General features: G+C 29.7%; 6 protein-coding genes across 7 annotated transcripts; 4 read left to right on the top strand and 2 right to left on the bottom strand.

Moving 5' to 3' along the window:
- The first annotated feature begins 209 nt into the window (after positions 1 to 209).
- On the top strand, positions 210 to 5,954 carry mon2 (Mon2 homolog, regulator of endosome-to-Golgi trafficking). Its single transcript, XM_035092694.1, is given in 7 exon segments — positions 210 to 364; positions 436 to 560; positions 668 to 799; positions 919 to 1,662; positions 1,739 to 1,991; positions 2,063 to 4,748; positions 4,750 to 5,954. Coding segments are annotated over 6 exon segments (4,941 nt in total). The 5' UTR covers positions 210 to 364; positions 436 to 440; the 3' UTR covers positions 5,756 to 5,954.
- A 1,637-nt stretch (positions 5,955 to 7,591) lies between these two features.
- LOC118072576 (uncharacterized) lies at positions 7,592 to 11,807 on the top strand. The gene is made up of 4 exons (XM_035092557.1): positions 7,592 to 7,981; positions 8,138 to 8,564; positions 8,848 to 8,982; positions 9,065 to 11,807. The coding sequence occupies exons 2-4, from the start codon at positions 8,222 to 8,224 to the stop codon at positions 11,527 to 11,529; spliced, it is 2,943 nt and encodes a 980-aa protein (XP_034948448.1). The 5' UTR covers positions 7,592 to 7,981; positions 8,138 to 8,221; the 3' UTR covers positions 11,530 to 11,807.
- A 42-nt stretch (positions 11,808 to 11,849) lies between these two features.
- LOC118072577 (antichymotrypsin-2-like) lies at positions 11,850 to 15,963 on the bottom strand. Of its 2 annotated transcripts, XM_035092558.1 has the most exons (11): positions 15,848 to 15,963; positions 15,461 to 15,690; positions 14,727 to 15,304; positions 14,447 to 14,617; positions 14,113 to 14,255; positions 13,767 to 13,949; positions 13,488 to 13,698; positions 13,195 to 13,409; positions 12,751 to 13,084; positions 12,307 to 12,448; positions 11,971 to 12,109 (listed from the first exon to the last, which is right to left on the bottom strand). In XM_035092558.1, exons 4-11 carry the CDS (start codon positions 14,454 to 14,456, stop codon positions 12,103 to 12,105), a joined length of 1,245 nt encoding a protein of 414 aa, XP_034948449.1. In that variant the 5' UTR covers positions 14,457 to 14,617; positions 14,727 to 15,304; positions 15,461 to 15,690; positions 15,848 to 15,963; the 3' UTR covers positions 11,971 to 12,102. The 2 variants fall into 2 exon arrangements, with proteins under 2 accessions (XP_034948450.1, XP_034948449.1); XM_035092559.1 differs by lacking the exon at positions 12,307 to 12,448 and having other exon boundaries at positions 11,850 to 12,109; positions 14,447 to 15,304; positions 15,848 to 15,960.
- A 178-nt stretch (positions 15,964 to 16,141) lies between these two features.
- Positions 16,142 to 17,997, top strand: NC2alpha (negative cofactor 2 alpha). The gene is made up of 5 exons (XM_035092560.1): positions 16,142 to 16,481; positions 16,685 to 16,757; positions 16,863 to 16,956; positions 17,035 to 17,214; positions 17,290 to 17,997. The coding sequence occupies exons 1-5, from the start codon at positions 16,440 to 16,442 to the stop codon at positions 17,576 to 17,578; spliced, it is 678 nt and encodes a 225-aa protein (XP_034948451.1). The 5' UTR covers positions 16,142 to 16,439; the 3' UTR covers positions 17,579 to 17,997.
- A 442-nt stretch (positions 17,998 to 18,439) lies between these two features.
- Positions 18,440 to 21,871, bottom strand: lin (protein lines homolog). The gene is made up of 2 exons (XM_035092976.1): positions 21,076 to 21,871; positions 18,440 to 20,958 (listed from the first exon to the last, which is right to left on the bottom strand). The coding sequence occupies exon 2, from the start codon at positions 20,799 to 20,801 to the stop codon at positions 19,038 to 19,040; it is 1,764 nt and encodes a 587-aa protein (XP_034948867.1). The 5' UTR covers positions 20,802 to 20,958; positions 21,076 to 21,871; the 3' UTR covers positions 18,440 to 19,037.
- A 312-nt stretch (positions 21,872 to 22,183) lies between these two features.
- LOC118072844 (RNA-binding protein 28) lies at positions 22,184 to 25,437 on the top strand. Its single transcript, XM_035092981.1, has 7 exons — positions 22,184 to 22,537; positions 22,628 to 22,761; positions 22,840 to 23,008; positions 23,085 to 23,368; positions 23,438 to 24,685; positions 24,771 to 25,157; positions 25,227 to 25,437. The coding sequence occupies exons 1-7, from the start codon at positions 22,528 to 22,530 to the stop codon at positions 25,341 to 25,343; spliced, it is 2,349 nt and encodes a 782-aa protein (XP_034948872.1). The 5' UTR covers positions 22,184 to 22,527; the 3' UTR covers positions 25,344 to 25,437.
- Positions 25,438 to 25,475: the final 38 nt, after the last annotated feature.

Below are 25,475 nucleotides of genomic sequence, written 5' to 3' on the forward strand. Positions count from 1 at the left end.
TTACTCCAAAAATAATGTATTCCCTATTAATGATCACATTTTCCAAAAATATATTTAAAGAAAAAAATTTATATTGTTTTTCATCAAAGAAAATTGTATCTCACAAAAGGTTATTTTTAAATCAGCGCCACATGTGATTCATTTATGAAACAATTGTTGTTTCGCTGAACCTACACATCTATACGTCCACCTGATTTATCTGTCGTCAAACGGGGTTTGCACTTCTTTCTTTTAGACTCCATATGCCAACTCATCTCATTATTTTGTTAGACTGTCATCAACGTAAACAGTATTGTAAAAAAAATATAGAATATAAATAAGTCATGAAGTAACATCTTTTTGATATAAATTAAACAGAACTTTGGTAATTATCTAATGAAGAAAACTATTTGTTATCAATTGTTAATGATCAGTGTGTATTAATAACAATTACAGATACAATGACGAGTATTACAACCGGGTACAATCCCGAGAATAATGCTAAATTTTTAGAAAGCCTACAGGCCAATTTAAAGACTCTCAGTTCTGAAACTAAAAAGAAATATCCTCAAATAAAAGAAGTAAGTGTACTTTTTTTACTATTACTATCATATTGATAGTATTGTAAATTTTATCTGACAATGAATCATCATGACAAAACTAAAAATTATCTTCATAATTATTGCAGTCATGTGAGGAAGGAATAGTTAAACTCAGAGCTGCTGCTAATAATCCATCGGCATCTATTTATTATGTTGTCAATCAAATTCTTTTCCCTTTAGTACAAGGATGTGAGAGTAAAGATGTTAGAATAATCAAGGTATAAAATTTCAGTATTTCTCTAATGAATTTAACTTGTTTTTTAATATCTTTAAAATGAGGAGCTAATAAAAAGAATGTCAAATAATATAAACAAATAATCTGTTTAATTTATTGCAGCTTTGTTTAGAAATAATGCAAAGACTGATAACACAACAAGCTATTGATCAAAAAGGTGCTCGATATATTACTGATACTTTATGGATGTTAATGGAACTTGGTATAGAAGAAGTTAAAGTTCTTCAAACTGTTACGCTTCTTCTTGCAACTAACACAATTGTTCATGGAGAAATTTTGTCTAGAAATTTAGTATTGTGTTTTAGACTTCATTTCACAAAAGATTCTACAACAATTAATACAGCTAGTGCAACAGTAAGACAATTAGTATCTTTAGTTTTCGAAAGAGTTATCGCTGAAGATGAACAAAATGTAAATGAATCAGAGCCTGAAAAAACTGTCCTTGAAGAGTTAAAAACATGTACTGGACAGCCACCAAAAGGTCTCGCTCCTTGTGCTGCAGATGCTTTTTTAATGTTTCAAGATTTAGTACAATTAGTTAATGCAGATCAACCTTATTGGCTGATAGGAATTACTGAAATGACAAGAACATTTGGTTTAGAACTTTTGGAGTCAGTTTTAACCAATTTTTCATCAGTCTTTTTTAAACATCCTGAATTTAGTTTTTTACTAAAAGAAAGAGTATGTGCTTTGGTGATTAAATTATTTTCACCAAACATTAAATACCGAAACTCCGTACCTGCATCAGTTCAGCAAGCAACACCTCTCGATAAACCATACTTTCCAATTAGTATGCGACTTTTAAGAGTTGTTTCTATATTGGTACAAAAATATCATTCACTTTTGGTACGTCATTTATTATGTCAACTCAAAAAAAAAAATTATATTAATGATGTAACTGAAGGTTAAATTGATTTTCTAGGTGACTGAATGCGAAATATTTCTATCTTTAATTGTCAAGTTTCTCGATCCCGACAAGCCTGCTTGGCAAAGAGCCTTAGCTTTGGAAGTTTTACATAAAATGACCGTTCATACTGATCTTCTTACTAGTTTTTGTGAATGTTATGATTTAAAACAACACACAACAAATATTTTTCAAGATATTGTCAATAGTTTAGGTGCTTATGTACACAATCTTTTTATCAATTCTCCTGCAGTAAGTCAAGCGGCTGGAGGTAATTATAAATATAAATTATTAAACTAATTAATTTATTTTCATAAATCTAATTAAATAATGATGTTTCAGCTGCTGTTGCAACCGCTCAAGGTGCAGCACCAACTTTATTAGCTGGAATGCCAGTAGGTCCAGGTGTAACACCTCAACCTGGATTTTACTCACGAGGAGTTTGGCTTCCGGTTGTTGCTACGTTTTCAAGTGGTCAGGCTAAACCAGTTTACTTAGAAATGCTTGATAAAATAGAACCGCCACAAATTCCCGATGGTTATGGCATAAGTATTGCATATGCATGTTTACTAGATATAATTGGTTCAATTTCTCTTGCAATTCTTGGCCCTAAAGAACAAGGCAATCAAAATCCATATAATCCATCAGAAGTAGAAAGGAAACTACACATTCAGCTAATTAATTCGAGCTGGTGTGGCTTGCTTGCAGCTTTAAGTCCTTTGGTAGACGCAAGTACAGATGAAACAGCAACAGAAAACGTACTGAAGTCAATCCAAACGTTTGCATCACTTTGTGGTTTATTAGATTTGCAAACTCCTCGTGATGCATTTATAACTGCTATTTGTAAAGCATCACTTCCACCACATTATGCACTCACTGTCTTGAACAGTGCACCTCAGGGAATTCCAACAGCTCGACCTCAAGAGCCAAGTCAATACAATCCTTCAACAATGGGAGAACAAGACTATCGACAACAAGTGGTTGCTGTTGGTACTCCATTGCCGACAGCTTCTCTACCAATAGGTGCACAACAAGGGCCTGTCATGTTAACGGCAAAGAATCTACAGTGTATGAGAGCGCTATTGATGCTCGCTCACTGTCATGGGAGCATTTTAGGCAGTGCTTGGCACTTAGTACTGACAACTCTTCAACATTTAGTTTGGATTCTTGGTCTCAAACCTTCAACAGGCGGATCTCTTAAGGCTGGTAGAACTGCTACTGATTCAAACGCTGTTCTTACTACTGCTGTGATGGCTGATTTACCAGTGTTAAGTGCTATGCTGAGTAGACTGTTTGAAAGCAGTCAATATCTAGATGATGTGGCCCTTCACCATTTAATTGATGCTTTGTGTAAATTAAGTCAAGAAGCTATGGAGCTTGCATATTCTAATCGAGAACCTTCGTTATTTGCAGTTGCTAAATTATTAGAAACGGGACTGGTGAATTTACCACGTGTTGAAGTTTTATGGAGACCATTAACAAATCATCTGTTAGAAGTTTGTCAACATCCACACATAAGAATGCGTGAATGGGGAGTAGAAGCAATTACATATTTAGTTCGAGCTGCTTTACAACATAAGTATCCTCAACCTCTTCGAGATAATCAAAAATTACAGACTTTATTGCTTGGTCCTCTCGCAGAATTATCATCTGTACGGCATGCAAATGTACGATGTCGACAACTTGAATGTGTTTTACAAATTCTCCAAGGTGGAGGAGAAACTTTATTTCATGGGTGGCCTTTGGTATTAGGTATCATTGGTGCAGTGTCTGATCATCATGGTGAAAGTTCAGTTCGAATAGCTTTTCAATGTCTTCAATTAGTAGTGACAGATTTTTTACCAGTAATGACCTGGAGATGTCTGCCATTATGTGTAGATACAGCTGCTAAATTTGGTTCTCAAACTCAAGAATTAAATATTTCTTTAACAGCGGTTGGATTGATGTGGAATTTAAGTGACTATTTCTTTCAAAATCAGGAAAAATTGTGTAATTCCTTAAAAGGAGATACCGGCTCAATATTCCCAGACTTTCCTGGAACGACAAATATGCCAGCTTTTGATAAATTATGGATGTGCCTTTATGCAAGACTGGGTGATTTATGTGTTGATCCACGACCGGCTGTACGAAAATCAGCAAGTCAAACTTTATTTTCAACTATATCAGCTCATGGTGGTCTTCTTCATCAACCAACATGGCAAGCTGTTCTTTGGCAAGTTCTCTTTCCACTTTTAGATAAGGTGCGGAATTTATCCAGCTCAGCAAGCAACGAAAAAGTTGATACCAGTGGTATTCTTATACATCACAGCAGAAATACAGCACAAAAACAATGGGCAGAGACACAAGTTTTAACTCTACGGGGTGTAGCAAGAGTTTTTAATACAAAACGGCAATTACTTGAAATGTTGGGAGATTTTCCAAGAGCTTGGTCTTTGTTACTCGAGTTTATTGAACATTCAGCATTGAGTAAAAACAACGAAGTTTCTTTAGCAGCATTAAAATCTTTTCAAGAGATTTTATATCTTCACAAGAATGGAGAAAATGAAGACAATATTCCATCTGGAGAACCTGAAGCATTGTGGTTTGTCGCGTGGAGAGTGTGGCTAAATATTGGTATGGAGAGTGCTTCACCACCTCAAGAGGATGATGATAAACCTTATGTTCCTTCCCAAGCATTTTTAACAGCATTAGTTGAAATATTTCCTCCACTTTTTCAACACATAAGAGTTAAATTTACGAGTGCAGATTTAAAGAAATTGTGTACCGTATTAAAAAATGTTGTAGAGGTTCCAGTGCATGGAGAATCAACATCATATATTTTACCTACAGTTTCTGATATTGTGCTAACGGAATTACAAGATGGTGTACTTCATTCCATGGAGCTTTTACAAAAGGAAGCTCTTAATGGTGTTGATAATTTACGAATTATGATAGGTTCAATATTTTTACAATTACTATCATTTTCCAGATTAGCATGTCACGCTCCTACATACGGAAAACTGACAACGAAGAAATTTATCTCAGGTACGAGGGACCTCAGCTGATTGGGTAACGATGAATTATGTACCTTTTGGAGAAAAAGCTTTAACCATGGTAGTAAATTTATATCAAAAAACTGCATCAGAACAAGTTGTGATTGATGAAGAAATTTTAAAACACGTAATAGAAGCATTACGAGTACCATTATCTATGAAATATGCATGTCCATCACCATCAACATGGAAATTAGCAGTTACGAGTCTTCTAGCCGTGTTACATACCGGATTGCCTTTAGCACGAATGTATCCCGATAAATTTCAAACAATGTGGCCTGCACTAGCAGATACAATGGACGAGTTTTTATTCCCTAAAAGTGTTATTAAAGTAGAAAGAAACATCGAGGAAATTCAAGCTGATGAAGCAGTTGATTGTCAAGTTATGGAACTGTTACGTGATGAAGTACTTCCATACTCTCAACATATACCACATCAATTCATTTTACGAGTTGTCATGCTTTTAAATAAAGGCTCTATACATTCTGCTACGTCTTCAAACATAGAAATGAACGGAGAAACAAAGCTTAGAGAAGAATTTGCTAAAACATGTTTCGAAACACTTTTACAATTCTCCTTATTAGATGGATTAAACAATGTTCCTGATATAACTATTGATCACAATAATAAAGAGAGCAATGAGGGTGGAGTTGCCGGTCGATTAGCAGTCACTGCTTTGCTTCATAGATTTCAAGAAGTTTTATGTCGTTATATTGAAGATGAACGGCGAAGTGGGAAATGTCCATTACCGAGATATAGGCTATCAGAAATTTCATTTGTTCTTAAAGCTGTTGCTACTTTAATAGTGTCTCTGAAGAAAGCTCCAGCAAATAAAGTGGAACGATCTGTATGGATGCAATTGATTGAACTTTATCCTTGTTTAGTTGAGTGTAATTTAGCGACAGCATCCTCACAAGTTACTAGATCACTTAGAGAAGCTTTAATGCAGTATCATGATCTCCTGAGACCACCTGTCGACAGTGTAGCATCAAATGGTGTCTGACCACGGCATACAATTTATTTACATTAAACAAACTCATTAAATAGCACAGTATCAGATAACGTAACCAAATAGTTCAATTTTCCCTTTAATTAATCTTATAACATTCTTTGAATAAAATAATTCGTAGTTTTCCATTTTTTTATTCTGGGTTTTTCAAAGAACCAAAAATTTTTTATTCATTTTAAATACTCACAACTAATGAGCAAAATATTAAAAACAAAAAAATTAATATTTAAAATATTAAAAATTTTTTCGAAAAATATAATTTTTTATAATATTAGAAAGAAAATAAAAGAAAAGTTTTCAATTTAAATCGAATAAATTTTTATCAACATATTTACTTGAATAAAATCGTTCTATTTTTATTAACTTTAAGGAATAAATAAAAAATCAGAAATATTTGTTCATAAGTTTAGAGCATTTAAAATTGTAAAACTCAAATGGTCGGATAAATTTAAAATCATCTACGATTTCTGTACCAAATATACAATATTCATACTCAAACGTAGATCTTGACTGAATATTTATGGCTGCATAGAGTAGAATATATTTCATTTTACAGAAAATTGCGAAAATGCTTTTTAATTACACTAATGATAAATAATTGTAATAATATTATTGAAACAATTGTTTTTGTAAAAAGTTTTACGATTGCTGTGATTATAAACTATCGGAAAATTTGCTTGATATCATAGAATGTCATTAATTTAAACAATTAACACGACGTTGAAATTGAAGAGGCCTTAGTCGATTTATTACATTCATGTTCAAAATAAATAATACCAGAGGTATTAACGATAATTGTGCATACGAATGGAATATTTTATAATTATTGTATTTAATTATATATATATATATATAAAAATATATATGAATGTATATTTTAGTTTATCTTTAATGGTTTATTTTGAAAAAAAGAGAAATAAAAATAAAATTGTATAGTATTTATCATAAATTCAGTGAATTTCAATTTATTCAAGAGGTTCATTGACTTAACTTTTTTTTAGATACTTTTGAAAATTAATTAAGTTATGAATGTAACAAAATAACAACAAAAGATTATAAACAGTAAAACCACTTAACTATTAGTTGTCGTATATTAGTCGATGTTTGATATTTGATAGTTGAACTATTCTTTCGTAATTTATTATTATTATTCATAAATATAATTTATAACTAAAAAAAAATAGACTAGAATTATAATAAAGAATCTTATAAATTTTGTGCAATATCAAATAACTGGTAATTAGACTGACGACACAGCAATTGATGTGATTTCTAGGGTGAATCTGATCTTTTGACTTTCAACATTTATGATCATCTACCGAGTGTTTATTAGGAACAATTTCATAATTCACCAAAACTATCGAATGCTGTTATTATTATTAAAAAAAATTTGTAAAACGTTTAGACGTTAAAATTAATTAGTGTAACATCATCGATACAAATGTCTTATAGTAATAATAAAGGTTACTTTCTCATTAATTAGAATTTCAAATAAAATTGTTTTTGTAAATATTATATCCTTATCTCTCAAATTGATATCAAAACAAAGAAGAATTCATGCGTCATTTGAAACTGCATTCTTTGTTTTTATTCAATTAACATTTTCTTAATAATTAAAAAAAATTTTTTTAATTTATGCATGATGAATGTTTTATTTATTTGTCAAACTCCTAAATAAAATGGAGTATTTTATCTATTATTATTCTTTTTTTTCTTTTATTCAACACGTGTTTTTTCATTGTTGCCAACTCCACAGCCTCCAATGTTGTAAAGATGGGATACACAACACCGCTGAAGCAATTAAACCGCGTGACGTTTTCAAGGAAACACACTGTAGGATATCTCCCTACCACACGGGGTCCATTTGAATTTTGAACGTTAACCGTTGGGGGTTTCTCTCTTGGGATCGTTTACCGATTGGTTAGTAAGTTGTAGCAGGTCAAAAAAATATAAAATAGCTGGTCTTGAGATTGGTCCATAAGTGTCGCCTGTTTATCTCACAGCATTTTTATGCTGTACTACAATTGTTAGAGTATGCATAACTGCCGTAGAGTAAAAACCGAATACCGTGTTTAGAGTGAATACAGATATATGTGATTTGCAACCTGTTGCATACTTGTAGAAGCTGTGATTATTACAAATAAGTGGAAACTAAGGACTTTAGTGATTCCTTACATTGGAATTTGCTTACATTTTCATTTTATAAAAACATTCCACAAGGTAAACGGACGCTTTATTTTAATTTTTTTTTCTTCTATTTATTGGAATCAATGAAGATAATGATAAATATTCAATAAAATTACTCCAATTCATTTATAAATCAATAATTGAGTATTAATCTTATTAATTAAAATTTTTTATTATTTATTCTTTCAGTTAAAGTGTTGGAATTGAGTACAGTTTAGATGCAACTGTAAAATTTTTATATTTATCAAAATTATATAATAATATATATAGAAAATGAGTGATATTAGTGAAAACGCGAAATACAAGTGGACTCCAGATAGTACATCATTATTGGTATCAGTATGGTCCGACAAACTCGTACAAAAACAATTCGAGTATGCATCGAAGCCTCAATTAATTTGGGAAAGTGTATCACGTTACATGCGCAAAAAAGGATATGAAGTTACTGCTCGTCAATGCAAATCAAGAATGAAACAAGTTTTAGTATGTTATAAAGAATCTAAGAAATCTGGAACAAACGCTGGCATTGAGCGTTATTATGAATCTATTGAAAGAGTAATTGAAAGTAAAAAATTAGGTAAAAATATACTTAAAGATGATGGTATCGATACTGTTGGTAGGTTTGTTTTTAATATTTTCATATCACAGGAGAATCTCTCAAAGATCTAACAATTTGAAGACTCTCAGATCTTCGAGAGTGCAGTAAAATTGATAGTAAAATTCATCAAAGAACTTAAGATAATAATGTACCTGAACACTTTTGGGTAAGGATTAAAACGAGATAATCCCTTAAAATTTGTTGACACGGACCTTTGAGAGATTTTACTGTATTTTTTTAAATATTCAAATATTTATGAACAAAAAATCAATAAAAATGGAATGTTTTTTTTTAAAACTAGATTCAGTAAAGGTTTTACAATCTCCTCCGAAAGACATGAAAACAAATGTAAATCTTAAAGTGCAAAATAAATTTGGAAATCCAGCAAGATCTTTAATGAAACATATTGAAGGTCCTACAAGCAATTGGCAAAGTGGTAATATAATATTTATTAATGTATATTAAACTGATTATAAAAAAATCTATTTTTAACAATTTAAAAAATTTGATGATTTTAGATCATGAAGAGTATGGTGACTCTTCAGAATCCAATGAAACAGTTGTTGTTCGTTTTCCTCGCTCTCTATCACCAATGAAGAATGTTGCAACTAATACTATTTCTGATTCTATGCCGTTAAATGGAAGAGCTACTCGACGATCTTTGCCTGTTATTGGTGAAAGGATGAAATACGAAAATTTAGAATTAAATGATAGATTTTCAGAAATACCATTAAAAAATAGTGTGCAAAATGTTCAAAATCAGATAATTCAGGAAAATATGATGCTCCGAAATCAATTGGCTCATGAGAATATAATGATGCATCAACCGGATTGTCAAGTGAATATAAATCCAAATTTGCATGCTAATTATATTCCTGACACAATGTCTTATCATCCTAATCGCATTACAACAAATATGGCTCGAATTCAAAGCCAATTACAACAATATTCTATCAATCCAAATCCAGCGATGCCTCAAGAACCACGAAAATTCAGAAATCCTCACGAAAATATTGAATTTAATCCTAGTTATAGACCTTTGATTCGTAATTATTCTGATCAATACGCTGCAGATATTGCACCTAATTTGAATGATGCTTTTTGTCAAACTGTAAAAAATACTAAAGTGCATAATCTGAATGAAACTTACGATCAACCATTATTCATAGAACATGAAATTCAAAATAATAATGATGCTACTACTATTACAAATAATGCAACCTTTAATGATGATACAATATCCATTGAATTCATCCAAGATTCTCCAAGTCCTACAGAAAATGAAGCCAATGGATTGAAAAATAATTCATTTGATAACAGTCTTTCAGCTCCTAATGCTCCAGCAAGGTTAAAAAAAATACAAAAGCTTGAACAGTTGATGCTAAATGCAATGACATCACAAACTGAAGTAGTAAATAAAATACTAGCAGCTCAAGATGTTATAGTTTCGAAAATTTTAGATTTTGATAAAGAACGTCAGCATCGATTAGAAGATCGTTTAGATCAATTGATGAATGTTGTGCAACAAACAGTGACAAATAAAAAAGTTGATGATAATAATCAAAATACCGATACAGATGGTGTAGCACCATTAGTATCACCAATAAAATATCCAGTGTGTTTTTCTCCACCTCCCAAGCCTGGGACAGTTCCTCCAAAACTTGATTTAGTGCCGCCTAAACCTTGCAGAGTTCCTTGTACCAATCCATCGGTAACCGTAGATCTTATAAATCAAAATCCTATTCAAACTCGTCCAGGAATTATTGCTCCTCCTAAACCAGGTAGAATTTGGGAGAAACTTGGTCCTGTATCTCAATCTCCTTTTGTCAAAGCTCAACAACAAATTTCAGCTGTGACTAAAGCTGCAGAACATTGGCGAACAATATCATCAGCGGAACGAAGAATTGCTCGTAGTCTTGATTCAAGCCCAGATACAAAAATTATAATTGAAGAAACAAAAAAATTTTTGCAATCAGAAAAACTTATGGAGGAACGAATTGGAAATGCTAAAAATATGTTAATAGCAGATAAAGATACTTCGGCTCGACGAAAATTATTTGAAGTACCTATTGAAGAACAGAAAGAACAAAAAGACGGTGAAAAAAAAGAAAAGGAACCTTCAGCAGTTGTTGTATTGACTAAGACTTTTCTAGAAATAGAACGACAAGCGGAAGAAAAATCTCGTACTATAATGCAACAATATGAAAATGATACTAATGACAGTGATGATCTATTAACTGGACAAGGAGCGAGTTATGAACGATTGCGGCGCTTAAGTTTTAAAGCGAAACCTGTAAACCCTATGAAGATGGTCTATAATGAAAAATTGGATACTTCAACTCCAGCAAAATGTAGTAATAATTACAATAATTATCAAGAACAGATAAACGATAATTATAATGAACCCAGACAAACTATTCAACAATTAGCTGAGTTAGTAATGAATAGTGCCCGTTGGCGTAATGCAGCAACTGCTCCAAACAATCCATTAAAACCATTAGTTAATTTTGTGGAATCAAACAAAATAGAGCCAGTCCGACCTCCTCGTGAGATTGAAGCACAACGTCAGAGTGTCAATAAAGCTCGAGATTGGTTACAAGACCAATATATTTATGAAGTTAGTAAACAATTACCTAATGAGGCATTTACAGCAAATAATTATCCAATTGGGTTTTCGAGTGCTAATTTAAATATCCAAGATCAAAATGTAGTGAAACGTACGTTTGATCGTCAGGTTGGATTCTCTCAAGATGCCATGATACCAAAATATGGTAATGTCAATAATCGAGAAATGTTGGAAAATGAAAGAAAAAATATAGAACACATTCGTCAAACTGAGCAGGAAAATAATCGAATTAATAAAGCTGATGATGATGATGATGAAGAATTCCTTGATACTACAACGACTTTACAGCCATATCGAAAACCATCTCTAACTTCTACTGGGATGGGTAGTGGTAAATCTGGTTGCATAATATCATAGACATAATTGTCAATCAGTTTTTCTATAATATCAATATTTATAGTTATATCAAATTATTTAGCTTAAACATGCAATACTTGGTGCAATCGCAAAAATCATATTGAAAACTAGTATTTGAAGTTTGAAGTTTTTTCAAAATTTGTTTGTATTTTTTCATAATCGAAAAAATTCTTGATTACAGCTCTTTTGACTTCTTAATATAGGAAGGTTTTAATTTTATATTTGGGTTATAAATTGATACAAATTTAAAATAAACTACCGGATAGTTTGATAGTTAAATAATTTTTTCTATATTTGAAATATAAAATAATGATGATAATGATCGTTACTAGTATAAAAATTCTAATAAAATATTAAGAGTTTACTTAATCTAGATATAATAAATATTCATTATGAAGTTCATTTTTACACTTATTTTTTCTTGTTACTTTCTTTAAATTTGAATCTCATACTGTGTATCGTCCATTGAAAATAATGGTATTAATATTTGTAATAAGCATTATAAAAGGCTTGTCAACTATAAAATTAACTGTTTGTTTTATTGAATCTTCATCGCCTACTCTGTTTTGGAGATCAGACACTAAAACAAAAAAATGTCAGTTTTCGAAGCAGTAAATAAATTAAATAATTAAAATATTTCATTATTTTTTAACAAATATTAGAACGTGTAAATTTAGGTTCAAAATGTTATTACAATAACAAATGAAAACATTTAAAGCACAATGCATACAACACACAAATGGAAATAAGAATTTTGTCATTTTATTCGAGTGTTACCTTGACTCAACATCGGTGCAACGTCCATGAAAAAGAACAACTCCATTGTTCGGACCATCTTGCTTTATAATAGAGTAGTAGAAAGGATGGTCGATACGGAGTTCAAATGGAATTTGTATGGAGAACGTTGTAAATTGTAAGCCTGAATAGCAATAAAAGTAAGAGAGGAAATTCAATGACCGAGGATTTTATAATTTTAAAAAAGGATAGAATGGAATTCCTACTACCAACTTTTTAGCATAAGTTTTATAATTTTTGTTGCTAATATTTTTCGATGATTATATATAATGTTTTTCTTAGACAAAAAAGCACATACATTAAGCAAAATCATATAGCAAAAAAGTTAAAAAGAAGCCAGCAATTGATAAAAAAGATTAAAAAACAAATCTACTACATAGTTCAAATAACAATTACTACAATCTTTATAAAAATAAATGTATTTACCAGTAGCAACCGTAGCTTCACTTCCCTCTTCGTTAACTTCAATAAATGCTTTTTGAATAACTTTTCCAACTTTTAATGGAGGAGAATCAACAATGCCAGTGAAATCAGCTGTATCACGGAATATTTCTATTAATCCCATAGCTTCAAGAGGATCTTTTAGATCCATTGAACTCTCAATTTTAAATTTAGGCATGAATAGATCTACTTCGTGAAACTCTCCAGATAAATATTGATATAGATTGAATTTATGAAGACTAGCTTCAACTTTAGGAAGTCCATCAATATTGTTTGGTAAAATAATAACCATTTTTAATAAGTCACTGTCATCAGAAGACTGAAAAAGATAACAATTAAAAATACATCATACGTAAATTAATACAAATATTTTTTTTAAATAATTATATTTTATAATGTTTTTTAATTGAATAAAAATAAATGTGTAACCTCATATGGCAATTCAATAAATCTTGCATCAACTTCAGGAAGAAAGCCATAACGATAACTGCCCAATCTATGCATCATTGGTACTTTTTTTACAGTTTGACTGTCGACATAAAAGTTTCTCAATTGAGTTTCATTTTTATTGAATTTATTCAACCAATTGCCTTTAAAATAGACTGCATTTACAAGGACAAGTGCAGTGGCGGCATCAAAATCATCTGTATATTTTTGACATAAATCCAATTACATAATGCCAAATAATTTTATAATTTGAAAATTGATCATATTACAATTACCTGGTTTAACAATATCTTTTATGTGTGAATGAGTTTGCCTTTCGCACCAATTATTAATTGAATTACTTGCAGCTAAAGAATTTGTGAAGTCAACTGTCTCGGTCACTGAATGAAATATTGTTTCTGTAATCCTTAAATATTCAGGGTTTACTTTCAATCCTTTAGCCAAGAAAACTTTGTTCGCTAAAGTCAAATTAACATTTTTTACGTCCTACAAATAGACAATATTTATTATACAAATATTAAATGTTTGATGAGAAAAAAACTAGTTATACACACATTAAGCTCTGTTATAAGATTCTGAACTCCACGTTTTTGACTCTCATCATCTATATTGAAATGTAATATTGATGATAATTCATTGCTAGTTTTACCTCGAGCACCATAAGCAACCATTCTTAAAACCATAGCTGCACTCAATGGAGATGTAATAATATTTTTAGATTCATCCTTTGACAGAGCCTATATTTATAAGTAATTAATATGATTGAATAAAAATTTTTACCATTGTTACACTATAAAATTAAGAACTCGGTACTTGATAAATATCATTATGAATGAATAAGCTTTTCACTGATAAACTTTGTTCTTTAAAAGTATGTGTTTACTTTTAATCAATTCTCACCTCATAAAACTTGTTTGAAAATTGATTAATACTCCTGGAAACGTCCATCAATGATTTGAAATCTTCTAATATTTGTGAATCAAGACTAGCTGCATTTATAATGCTTACAACCGCAAAAATCACGCAAATTCGATATAAAATTTCTGAAAAAAATCACTAAGTTAATAATAATACAAAATTTAATGTGTATCATTGATTATTAATTAAAAAATCCAACATTAAAATTCTTCAAAGTTAATGACAGCATGGTTATTTTAATAATAATATGTTAATAATCAAATTATTTTTCAAATTTTGTTATATCATTTTGTGCAAATTTATTAAAATGACTTACGTTCATTCATGATGGCAACGACCTCAAATAACTCGAATCCAGAAAACTTCTTAAGTTCCGTTAATTATGATCAGAGAAATCAACCGAACGGTAATCCTAGCAGTAATGCTCACAGACAGTCAAGGCGTCAGCTATTTGAATTGAAATCGCCTAAAGCATCCCCACCTGTTTCTGAAATCATCCGTGTATATTATATAATATTATTTAAAGGAGTGATGCTAATAAAATCATTCACTTATTTCTTTGAACAATTATGAAATTTTTTGAAAAATTAATTAACCATATAATTTTTGTATCATTATTCGTCTGTAATTTAATCGATTTCAAATCAACTCATGACATTAATGTTCAACAATAAAGAACAATGGATTTGGATAAATATTAACTTTGATTATTGATACAATAATATAATATATTCAGTATGTATTATCGTAATATTTCTATGTCTTATTCGTCGTCTTTAGACTTCGTGAGTTTACTTCCAAATATTCTAATTCATGCCAATAATCCTTTCAAGATAAATTGAAGGTCAAGGTCAAGGTCAAGATCTTGACAAGTTTGAAATACAAAATCACAACTTGTGTTCCGTAGTATAATCACAATGAAAATTTGATAGAGTATCAAAATAAATATATCGTAAATATATTTATATAAACATCAGGAGATGGAGTTGCTTTAGTTTTATTAAACTCTGTTTAATCCATGATGTTCACATGCGTCACAACACTCATGGTCTTTTTTATATTTTTCTTCCGGATGACATTCACATATTGATTGACGCTGACCTTGTGGAACACCATCACATGGCGAATCTTCTTCTGCTCTACATATTGTACAGCAACATATTTCACATGGATCCTTTAAATGTTTTATTTTAATTTAATTCTATTATATAATTAATTAATAATATTCATGAATAGCAAATTAGTTTTTTGTAACGATAAAATATTTTCAGGTTCATAATAAAAAAATCGCTTACATCTATTTCTAGAATAAACTAACGTATTTATATACCTGCATTTTTATGTTACAATAAGTCGTTCCACACAAAGCTTCAATATCAGCTACAACATTTGTTTTCTCAGGGGGTTTGTAAATTTCATCAGGTATTTTATGTTCTTCTTTAATTTGATTAATTTCTTTTTTATTTACATTTTTTCTATTCAAATTACTCCAAAATGTATTCCAGCTCAATTTTTCACGTGGAGGGCAAGCAGCAATGTATTGTGAAGTTCCATCAATTACTATTAAATAATTTAAATAAAATTAACCATAAATACTCAGTACAACAATTATATAAAAATAATAACCATCAGTCTAGATATCATTTTATGTAAATTATTTTAGTTGCAATTGTCATACAAACACCTAGATTGACCAAGTTATGTTATAAAATTGAACCTGAATTAAAAATTCGAAAAATCGTTCTATCACGAAAATCATCCATCGTAGATTTATTAATTATAAATTGACGATTAAACAATTGTATCACGCTTTTCGATTGATTAACTTATGATTTTGATTTCTTTTTTCTTAAATTTAAAAGTAAATATTACATGTAATAAATGGGACATTAATTTATTGAATAAAACAACTGAGAAACATGTTGCAACTTTGAATATTTTTATATGGAGCAGCGCGAATTAAACTGCTCCATCTGGCGTTTTTGAAATTGATTATTTTTTTTAGACGCACTTGACATTCCAATTTTCATTATAAAAAAGGATTGAAAGAAGAGAGAAAAATAATCGTCACCAAAATAATATTTATGATGCTACGAAGATTAAGATAAAACTTAAGTTTTTTAAAGAAAGACTTTTAATTATATAGTCATTGCCGTCGAGTGTTATAGGTGTAATACAAGACGATAGAAAGTGTTTATCTGTTTTTTTTTGTTTGCCACGTAATTTCATAATAGTATAACATACGGATGAACATATAAACTTTTAAATAATTATAATTCTATGACTAGATTTTTTTAAATTAATTAAAAATGCCCAGTAAAAAGAAAAAATATAATGCAAGATTTCCTGCAGTAAGTTTCAGATTTTTTATTTCAACCGTTTTATAATTTTAAACATGAAAAAAAATATTTTATCATTTTTTTTTATTTTCCAATAATATTCTTAAAATTTCATGCTTAATTTTTATTCAACTTTCTACACTTTATGACTTTTTTTAAATACTCCAAAGCAATATTTAAAACAATGCGAAATATAACCTCACTTATTTTTATAGGGGCGCATTAAAAAAATTATGCAAACCGATGAGGATGTTGGAAAAGTTGCTCAAGCTGTGCCGATCATAATTTATATCCTTTACAACAATTTATATACTTGAACTATATTTGTTTTTAGAGTTATTGATTAATAATTTGAATTTTTTAAATATTTATAACCTTAACTGCTGTATATACCTCGTACTTTAGAGCTCTTTGTTCACTCACTTTTGACAAAAACGATGCAAATCACCAGTGCAAAGAGAGCTAGAACATTGAGTCCCTTTCATATGTAAGACAGTTGACAATTATTCTATATCTATTATGTAAAATAACCATGATAAATGACCCTTTTATTTTCTTTGTCTAGGAAGCAATGTATCTTATCAGAAAGCCGATTCGATTTTCTTAAAGATCTCGTGAAAGGAATTCCTGATGTTTCTGGAGTATATGATGAAGTCCCGACACCGCCGTTGACTCCAGCACCTACAGGAAACAATCTAGCTAATAACACGTTAATAACAGTAGCTCAAACACAATCTGATTCACGGTATGTTTTTTTGGAGTACTCATTTGTTTGATTAATTAAGTATTTATTTCTTTTTTGTAAATACATATTTTTTAGGACTGCTGAAGATCTCTCAATAGCACAGAAATCCATGGAAATTAATAGCCCTTCAAAAGACTGTGTAGAAACTATTAATACAGATAATAGTATCGTACAAGAAATAGCATCACCATCATATGGGCAAGTTCCTAATTTTCAAATCTCTATGCCGTCATCGTTTAACATTGGAAAGCCAAATTTTTATACAGAAGTAAATCCAATAAATCTTTCGTGTAATCAAATAGAAAAGCAAGCAACTTCATCTTTCAGTAATAGTACAAATATTGATGAAGATTATGATACATAAAAGAATTGATTAATCATACGGTTAGCTAATTAAATAATTGTAAGCATAATGTGAGTAAAAAGCTGATGGAATTATTGATGATGTATTTAAATACTGATTAGGAGTGTTTAGAAAATAACATAGTAGTTGTTGTGTCAATACTAATAGTAATAAGGTTTAAATTTTACAGTAAGCTATATATGCGAATAGTGATTTTCACTTTTTTTATGGTAAAAATTGTTTAAATAACTTAATTTTTTTTAATAATGTCTAATTCTTTTTTATTAAAAATGTATAAAACATCGACTGAATTCATCAAAGACAATTATTTATGTAACTCATAAAACGACGAACGTGTAACTGTAATTAAGTATTTAATTAATTTTTATTTACCAGAATTTGTAAAACGTATTTCTTTCCATTTCACACATTTACTATCAACTTATCATGATTATAATTATCTTTAATACTATTAGCATTATTATTGTTAATTACAATATCAATATTATTAATTATAACTTTAATTTTTATTTTCCTAAATATTTATTTTATGTGTACATAATAAATAGTACAATTTTTTTTTATTACAAGTACGTTTAAATGACAATCATTATGTCAGTTAAATCGATTTTTCTTATGATTTGAAATTAAAAAAATTCCTATGATGATAGATATTTCGGATAATCGTGAGCAAAAAATACTCATAATTTTAATATAATATTATTGGTTAATGTAAAAAAATTATTTCACATAATTCGACATTTATTTATATTTCATTTCTTATTTTAATTTATCTACAATTAAGTTTCATATTTATTATCGATATATTTTCATCGATTGAATATTATTGCAAATGATGATAAATTGAAATAATTTGAAATTAATGTAGTATCATTTTATTCATTAATCTTATAATTTCATTACTTATTCCGCTATCGCTAATACCGTCAGTTTTATTTTTTTTTTACTGTACATAATCTATTCTAATCGAAAGTAAAATTAATTACAGTCATACAAATCTATTGCCGCATAAATAAAATTTCATTTCATTAGTACGTTAATTACAATATTATTTTCGTAAAAAAATAATGAAGCAATATACATTATGCAGTTGGTATTGTTCATCATTTTTGTATATTAACATATTAAAATTAATCATTGCTTTAATAAGAATTTTATAAAATTATAAAATAGCGAAAATTCAAAGATATAAAAATATTATAAACATTTACGTTTATGATACGAAGACATTAATCCAAAAATTTTCATTCATATAACTTCGCTATACAAAAGTAAACACATATTTTGGAGAAAGTGTTGTATAATAAAAATTTTAAAATCATTTTAGTTGATATTTAACATTGTTTAATAACCTGATGATAATTACAAGAAATTTAATGTTACTTCACAGATAAATATGAATACAGCGAATATGATTAATTAAAAATTTGAAAAAATTAAATGTAATACTGTAATAAGTTCAGTTGTCTACATTGCCTTCATAGAAAGACTCACATTTTTCTAGTAAACGTAATACAGGATTGATATTATAAGGAAATAAAGCTTTAGACACAAGTCTGTCTATAGCCAATCTGAGTCTTATGAGTACTGTCATGGTATCGTCTAATTCTCTACCACAACATGATACAAATTCAGGCCAATTACGCCTAACATATTTGAGAAACCTAAGTAAATAAAGTAAAAAGCAAGTTTCGTTGCTTACAAGCAGGTCTAATAAAACATCAGGATCATGAGATACTGCTCTAACAAATTGAACAAAAGTTAAACTTGGACTAAGCATATGTGCCAATTCATTTTGTGGAGGACCTCTGTAGAAAAGTCCTACAGCAACATCTAAACAACAGACCATTCCTTCGATAAGGAAGTCGTCTTGATCATGGAACATTTGTACAACCCATTGAGATAATGGCATTTCTGGATGAAAAGGCATAAGACCTTTTACACACTGGTCAAGTTGTCTTAAAACTTCTCTGATACTGCGTTCAATAACAGCCATATCAGCATCAAGATCTTCAGCCTCAGAACCTAATGATGAATCACTAGTATCACTTCGTGTTTCTTTTACTGTAACTGCGACGCTTTTGAGCACTAATAGTACGAGTTTTTGAAGAAGCGGCCGATCACCATCTCCAGATCCACCTCCAAATCGTCCAGATCCATGTCGATAAGGTAATCCATCTAACAGTCGCCAATCTTTGACAGCACGAACAATCAAATGCGCAAGTGAACAAGGTTCATCAGGTAAAACATCTTGAAGAGCAAGTGTACTTCCATAACATAACACTTCATTAAATAAACCTAATAGATGCCTCCAAATAATTCCCGGCACATTGCTATTGAGCAACAATACTAGATTATCGAGTTGAGAATAAAATAATTTCGTATCGATAACTGATAGGTTAGCTTTTACAGAAATTATTGATTCCCACAAATCCAAAAATGTTATTACAGCAGATTCATGTTGTGGTGTATAAGATCCAAGAATTGCATCAAATTTTGCCACTAAAACAGTCCATTTAGATTCTAGAGCTTTCACACACATCGCTTTTACTACAGTACTGTCCAAACTTTCAGGATCAGACACAACAAGAGTATTACAGTTTGGTGGTGGAAATGAGGTGTCTTCTTCTAAAGGATGAATTCCACAGTCTTTATGTTCTACTACTCTCTTTACCACATCTAACGTAAAGAGCATTTGACTTGGTGAATGTGTATTCACTAGTGACTGCGTCAGTCTTTCTAACCAGGCTTCATCTGTATTCTCTTTTGTTATTATAAAAAATGAAGCAAGAGCTTTACTTGCTGTATATGATATGAATTTATTTGGAGTACAGGATAAATCGATTAATTGATCTATTATACCATGCTCATTTCTTGTCAATGCTTCACAAATATCCGAAACACGACTACACATAAGACCCCGAGTATTTTGCTTTATAGCAAGATCGAAAAGAAGTTGAAGACCACTAATATATTCTAAAGTTCTTTCGGGTTCCCACTCAGAAATAACACCAATATTACGTCTATCAACTCCATTATTACTACTGGATCTTGTAGTTGCTGTGCCTATGAATGGCTTTCGCAAACTACTTTCAGGAATGCCACATAAACATTGACTTAACAGACTTTTTTGAAACCTTTCCATCTCTGAAATGAACTCATCTTCACTTTCTTCATCCTCCTCACTTACAACCCGCTGTTTTTTCTTCGCTGGGCCTTCCATAGTAATCAACTATTCACAATAATTACAGCACAACCACTTTTTCTTTATATTCAGGTTATTTTTGAAATATACATGACGGTGTTTGCTTGCTCGGACGAAGTAGTAGACACACGACGACCGAGAAACATTGATTTATCATCGGATGACAATTATATTCCTAAATGAAAAATATTTCAATTAATTATACATATTCAATTCTACAAATTAATCGTAATATTTCATAAAGTAAGTTATTTAATTTGTAAAATTATAATTGAAAATATCAACTACATACTTGGTTGTAGTTAGAATATAGCGTCCTCGAGTATTCATAGCTTCTGTTTTTGACTTTGCCGCTACAATAAACTGTTGCTTCGAATACAATAAAGCATGCGCAAGTTAACCCTTTAAAAAATATTCTCGATATTTTTTTAAATTATATTTTCAGTTTTTTGCCCTTTTAATTCATTCAATGTAAACCAATGATACAAAAAACCAATGGATACTCCAATAAGATGTAGTGTATAATTAGATTTCAGATGTAAGAAAAATTGATAAAACTTGAATGCTTTTGTTTGTTAAATTTTGTATAAATAACCAATTTTGTTCAGCCTTTATTTAGTAGATAATATATAAATGATAGGAATATACGATAAACTTCACTTCTAATATTTATTTTAACGAAAGTAATGAACAAAATTAATTTGTTTATAATCAAGGAATTTCTTATGACTAGGAAGAGGCGTACTGTAAGCACCAAACGGGAAGAGGTTTGCTACGTTGCCAAATGTACATATTCTAATGTATAAAAATGTTAAACTTTATTGATATAAACAATGATTAATAATGCTTACACGAATCATTCATATACAACATGAGAGAAATCAATAATCACAATCAGACAATAATATGATTTTAGGTAGGATAAAATATAAAATATCTGGATGGCATCACACGGAGCTGCGTAACACAGTAGCTATCACTTGCACATTCCACTTATTACTAATCCAAAATATAATAACGGCTTTATAAATTGAATTTTCATTATAACTACTATTTATTATAATCAATAAAACCATCAAAATAACATCTTTTCATATTAACTATCCCCTAAATCATAAATTTGTATAATAAATATACAAATGATTTGGCAACGTCGCAATCACAGTAGCGCATATTTGTTGTTTTCCGGTTTTTCTACATTCAGGAAGAAACGTATGTGAGCGAAAAAAAGATAGATATGGAAGAAATAAAGAAGCATTTTCATGATTTTCGCAAAAATTTGATACATGAGTGCTATTTAACGACCGTTCTAACAATGAAATTTGTTGGTTCGTTTTTATTGCTAAAAGTTAATCTGGATATTTAAGAAAGCCAATCATTTTAAACTTTTTAACGAATTAAATAATAAAGGAATAAGAGATAATGTTACTTATAAAATTTCCATTACGTTTAAGAAACGTGAAGTAATTCAGATTTATTCTATTTATTTTTTTTCACATCATTTAAATCCCGGAAATCATATCATATAGCAAATAAGGTTGCGTTGAAAACCCTAGCCTATTTTCGCACACGACCAATTTTAGTTCAACTTGCTTTTTGACAGTTGTAGACGTCGCAACTATCGCAATCTGGCAATTTTCTATGATTTCACGTGGTTCAATTTATAACCTTAAATTTTTATAAATTGTAATTTTTATTAGAAAATAAAATATTATATTAGATAATTTTTCTATAAAAACCAACGATGGTGAAAGGTGTTTATATAATTTAATATAAATTTGATTTACATTATATTTTTTATTGAGATTTTGTATTTCTTATCAAATCGTGTAATTTTGTTTTAGATACTAGAAGAGATCGAAATAAATTGTCATGGGTTTATAGACATAAAAAGAAACAAGGAACGATTAAAAAACCGAATAATAAAATATGTGATGATCAAAAAACTAGGATCATTGTCAAAAATCTTTCATTTCAGGTAGAGTGTTATTATTTATTTATTTTTCTACGTACATGTTATCAATCAAACCTTTTTTTAATAAAATTTAACTTATAGGCAACAGAAGAAGATGTAAGGCAATTATATGAACCTTTTGGAAAAATAGAAAAGATAGATATACCAAAAAGAGCTGATGGAAAAATAGTAGGGTGTGCTTTCATTCAATTTGAAAAATTTGAAGATGCATCCAAAGCTATTTTCAAAACTAATAAGCAGGAATTTTTAGGTTCGTAGAGTGAGAAATATTGTTGAGATTTCAAGATAAAAAAATATACTGAATTTGAATGTTTTTTTTCTTTTAGGAAGACCTATCACCAGTGCATGGGCTATTTCTAAATTAAAATATACACAAAAACTTCAAGATACTAAAGATAGCCTTAATAACAATAACGAATCTAAAGACATAGACAGTCAGAATGGAGAAAACAATTCAGTCATAGATGATAATACTCACATTGAAGACGATCAGTCGTCTGAAAAACTAAAAAAGTTGAAAACAAAATTAAATCCTGAAGAAAAGAAAGCTTTGAAGCTTAAGAAAAAATTTAAACGAGCGCGAATCGTTGTTAGAAATCTATCGTTCCAGGTAAATATCAAATATATAACTTGAATTTCTTTATTGTAAATATAAATATATATTTTTTCTTTTTATAAGGCTACAGAACAGAACATCAGAGATCATTTTAGTCAGTATGGTAATATAGCAGAAATAAAAATGTTAAAAAAAGATGGAAAACTTACAGGATGTGCATTTATACAATTTGATGATGTGCAAAGTGCAGCTAAAGCTATTCATCATTCTAACATGAAAGTCATTTGTAATAGGCCAATTGTCGTTGATCCGGCAGTGCCAAAAAACAAATTTATACAAAATACCGAGTCGATCGAAATAAAAAAAGAACCTGAAGACCCTACAGAAATTACAATAAAAGAAGAAAAAGAAGATGAGATTGATGAGGGTTTTAACAATGAAGAAGTTGGAGAAAATGGTTGTGTAAGTGATGTAGCTAATGACAGCAGTGAGGATGATAAAGAAAATAGCAGTGACAGTGACGAAGAAAATAGCAGTGATAATGATGGGGAGAATGATAGTGATAATGATTCTGAAAATAAAGATGATGTGAAGGACATCAAATTAATTAAACACGAAAATAATCAAGAGATCAAGGAAGAAAAACGACCTCGAGTAATTTCCCATGATGTACGAGAAGGAAAAACCATTTTTTTGAAGAACGTTCCATTCTCAGCGAAAAATGATGATATTAAAGTATGCATGGAGCAATTCGGACCTGTACATTATGCTTTAGTTTGTATGGATCCACTTACAGAACATTCAAAAGGTACAGCATTTGTTAAATTCAGAAATATTGAAGATGCAGAAAAGTGTTTAACTGCTGAATCAAGTTTACTTCGTTTACAAGATCAAATCCTAGAGCCTCATCGGGCTTTAGATAAAAATGAAGTTTCCAATAAAAACCAATCATCCAACAATAGAATCAAAGACTCGAGAAATTTATATCTTGTCAAAGAAGGTGTGATTGTTGCTGGAACACCAGCTGCTGTTGGTGTATCTGCAACTGATATGAAAAAACGATTACAATTAGAACAATGGAAATCACAAATGTTGAAAAATTTAAACATGTTTGTTTCAAGAATTCGATTAGTTGTTCATAATTTACCGGAAAATGTTGATGATGCAATGTTGAGAAAAATTTTTAAAAAATATTCTGGTCCGAAAGCAATTATTCAAGAGGCACGAGTAATGAGGGATATGAAAAGAATTGATTCTAGAGGATTTGGAGTGTCGAAAGGACATGGGTTTGTTAGTTTTACTACTCATGAAGATGCTTTAAAAGCTCTAAGAAATATTAATAATAATCCTAAAATATTTTCTAAAGCTATGGTAAATTTACGAAGTTTTTATTTTCATTTGATATTAATTTTAAATAATATTCTATCTATTTAACATGAATTATTCTTACTTTTAGAGACCCATTGTTGCATTTTCAATTGAGAATAAGGTGATAGTTAATGTTAAAAAGAGAAGAATTGAAAAAAGTCGAGAAAGAAATCCTTTATGGAGAAAAAAATATGGTCTAGATGACATGAATGATTCAAAAAAATCTATAGAATCAGCACCAAAGCGTATGAAAAATAATCCAGATAACACTAATAAAGATGATACTCAAATTCCTCAGTTCTCTGGGCTAACAAGTAAACCTGGAAAATCTGGAAAATTACGATCGACATACAAATTAAAAACGCAAGCCGTTTTACATAACAAAATACGCAAGAACGAAAGGCGGGTAGAGAAAAATATGAAAATAAATAAAGCAGAAAAGAAAAATCGGAGTAATTCTGAAAAAGTGATAAAGGTAATAATAAAAATTTATTTTTATTCTGCTCTGTAGTTTACATGATGATTAATTTGATATTTTTTTCAGCCCAAACGAAAAAATAATAAAATTAACAAAGATGATGTCAACTTTAACAATCTAGTTGATAAGTATAAAAATAAACTGAAAGTAACACCCAGTAAATCAAAGTGGTATGAAACTTAATAAAAAAAATTAGAACCCCATTTTAATAATAATTTGTAATATATATTCGAATAATAAATTATATCATGTTGCATAAACTGATAAAGTATAAAAATTCTTTTCAAGTTTTTGTATTTAAATCGAAACATTTTG

This window comes from Chelonus insularis, unplaced genomic scaffold (assembly GCF_013357705.1).
Source record: "Chelonus insularis isolate UGA/USDA-ARS -01 unplaced genomic scaffold, ASM1335770v1 contig_94_pilon, whole genome shotgun sequence".
NCBI lineage: Eukaryota > Metazoa > Arthropoda > Insecta > Hymenoptera > Braconidae > Chelonus > Chelonus insularis.

Excerpts from the sequence above, each read along its gene's own strand:
- LOC118072844 (XM_035092981.1), top strand. Across the intron at positions 23,369-23,437 it reads TTAGAAATCTATCGTTCCAG|GCTACAGAACAGAACATCAG; the intron begins GTAAATATCAAA and ends TCTTTTTATAAG. Across the intron at positions 24,686-24,770 it reads AAATATTTTCTAAAGCTATG|AGACCCATTGTTGCATTTTC; the intron begins GTAAATTTACGA and ends TCTTACTTTTAG.
- NC2alpha (XM_035092560.1), top strand. The coding sequence starts at position 16,440 with ATGCCCAGTAAAAAGAAAAAATATAATGCAAGATTTCCTGCA. Across the intron at positions 16,482-16,684 it reads ATAATGCAAGATTTCCTGCA|GGGCGCATTAAAAAAATTAT; the intron begins GTAAGTTTCAGA and ends TTATTTTTATAG. Across the intron at positions 17,215-17,289 it reads CAAACACAATCTGATTCACG|GACTGCTGAAGATCTCTCAA; the intron begins GTATGTTTTTTT and ends CATATTTTTTAG.
- lin (XM_035092976.1), bottom strand. The coding sequence starts at position 20,801 with ATGGAAGGCCCAGCGAAGAAAAAACAGCGGGTTGTAAGTGAGGAGGAT.
- LOC118072577 (XM_035092558.1), bottom strand. Across the intron at positions 13,410-13,487 it reads AAAAGATATTGTTAAACCAG|ATGATTTTGATGCCGCCACT; the intron begins GTAATTGTAATA and ends AAAAATATACAG. Across the intron at positions 12,449-12,750 it reads TGAAGCTACGGTTGCTACTG|GCTTACAATTTACAACGTTC; the intron begins GTAAATACATTT and ends ATTGCTATTCAG.
- LOC118072576 (XM_035092557.1), top strand. The coding sequence starts at position 8,222 with ATGAGTGATATTAGTGAAAACGCGAAATACAAGTGGACTCCAGATAGT. Across the intron at positions 8,565-8,847 it reads TGATGGTATCGATACTGTTG|ATTCAGTAAAGGTTTTACAA; the intron begins GTAGGTTTGTTT and ends TTTTAAAACTAG. Across the intron at positions 8,983-9,064 it reads TACAAGCAATTGGCAAAGTG|ATCATGAAGAGTATGGTGAC; the intron begins GTAATATAATAT and ends TGATGATTTTAG.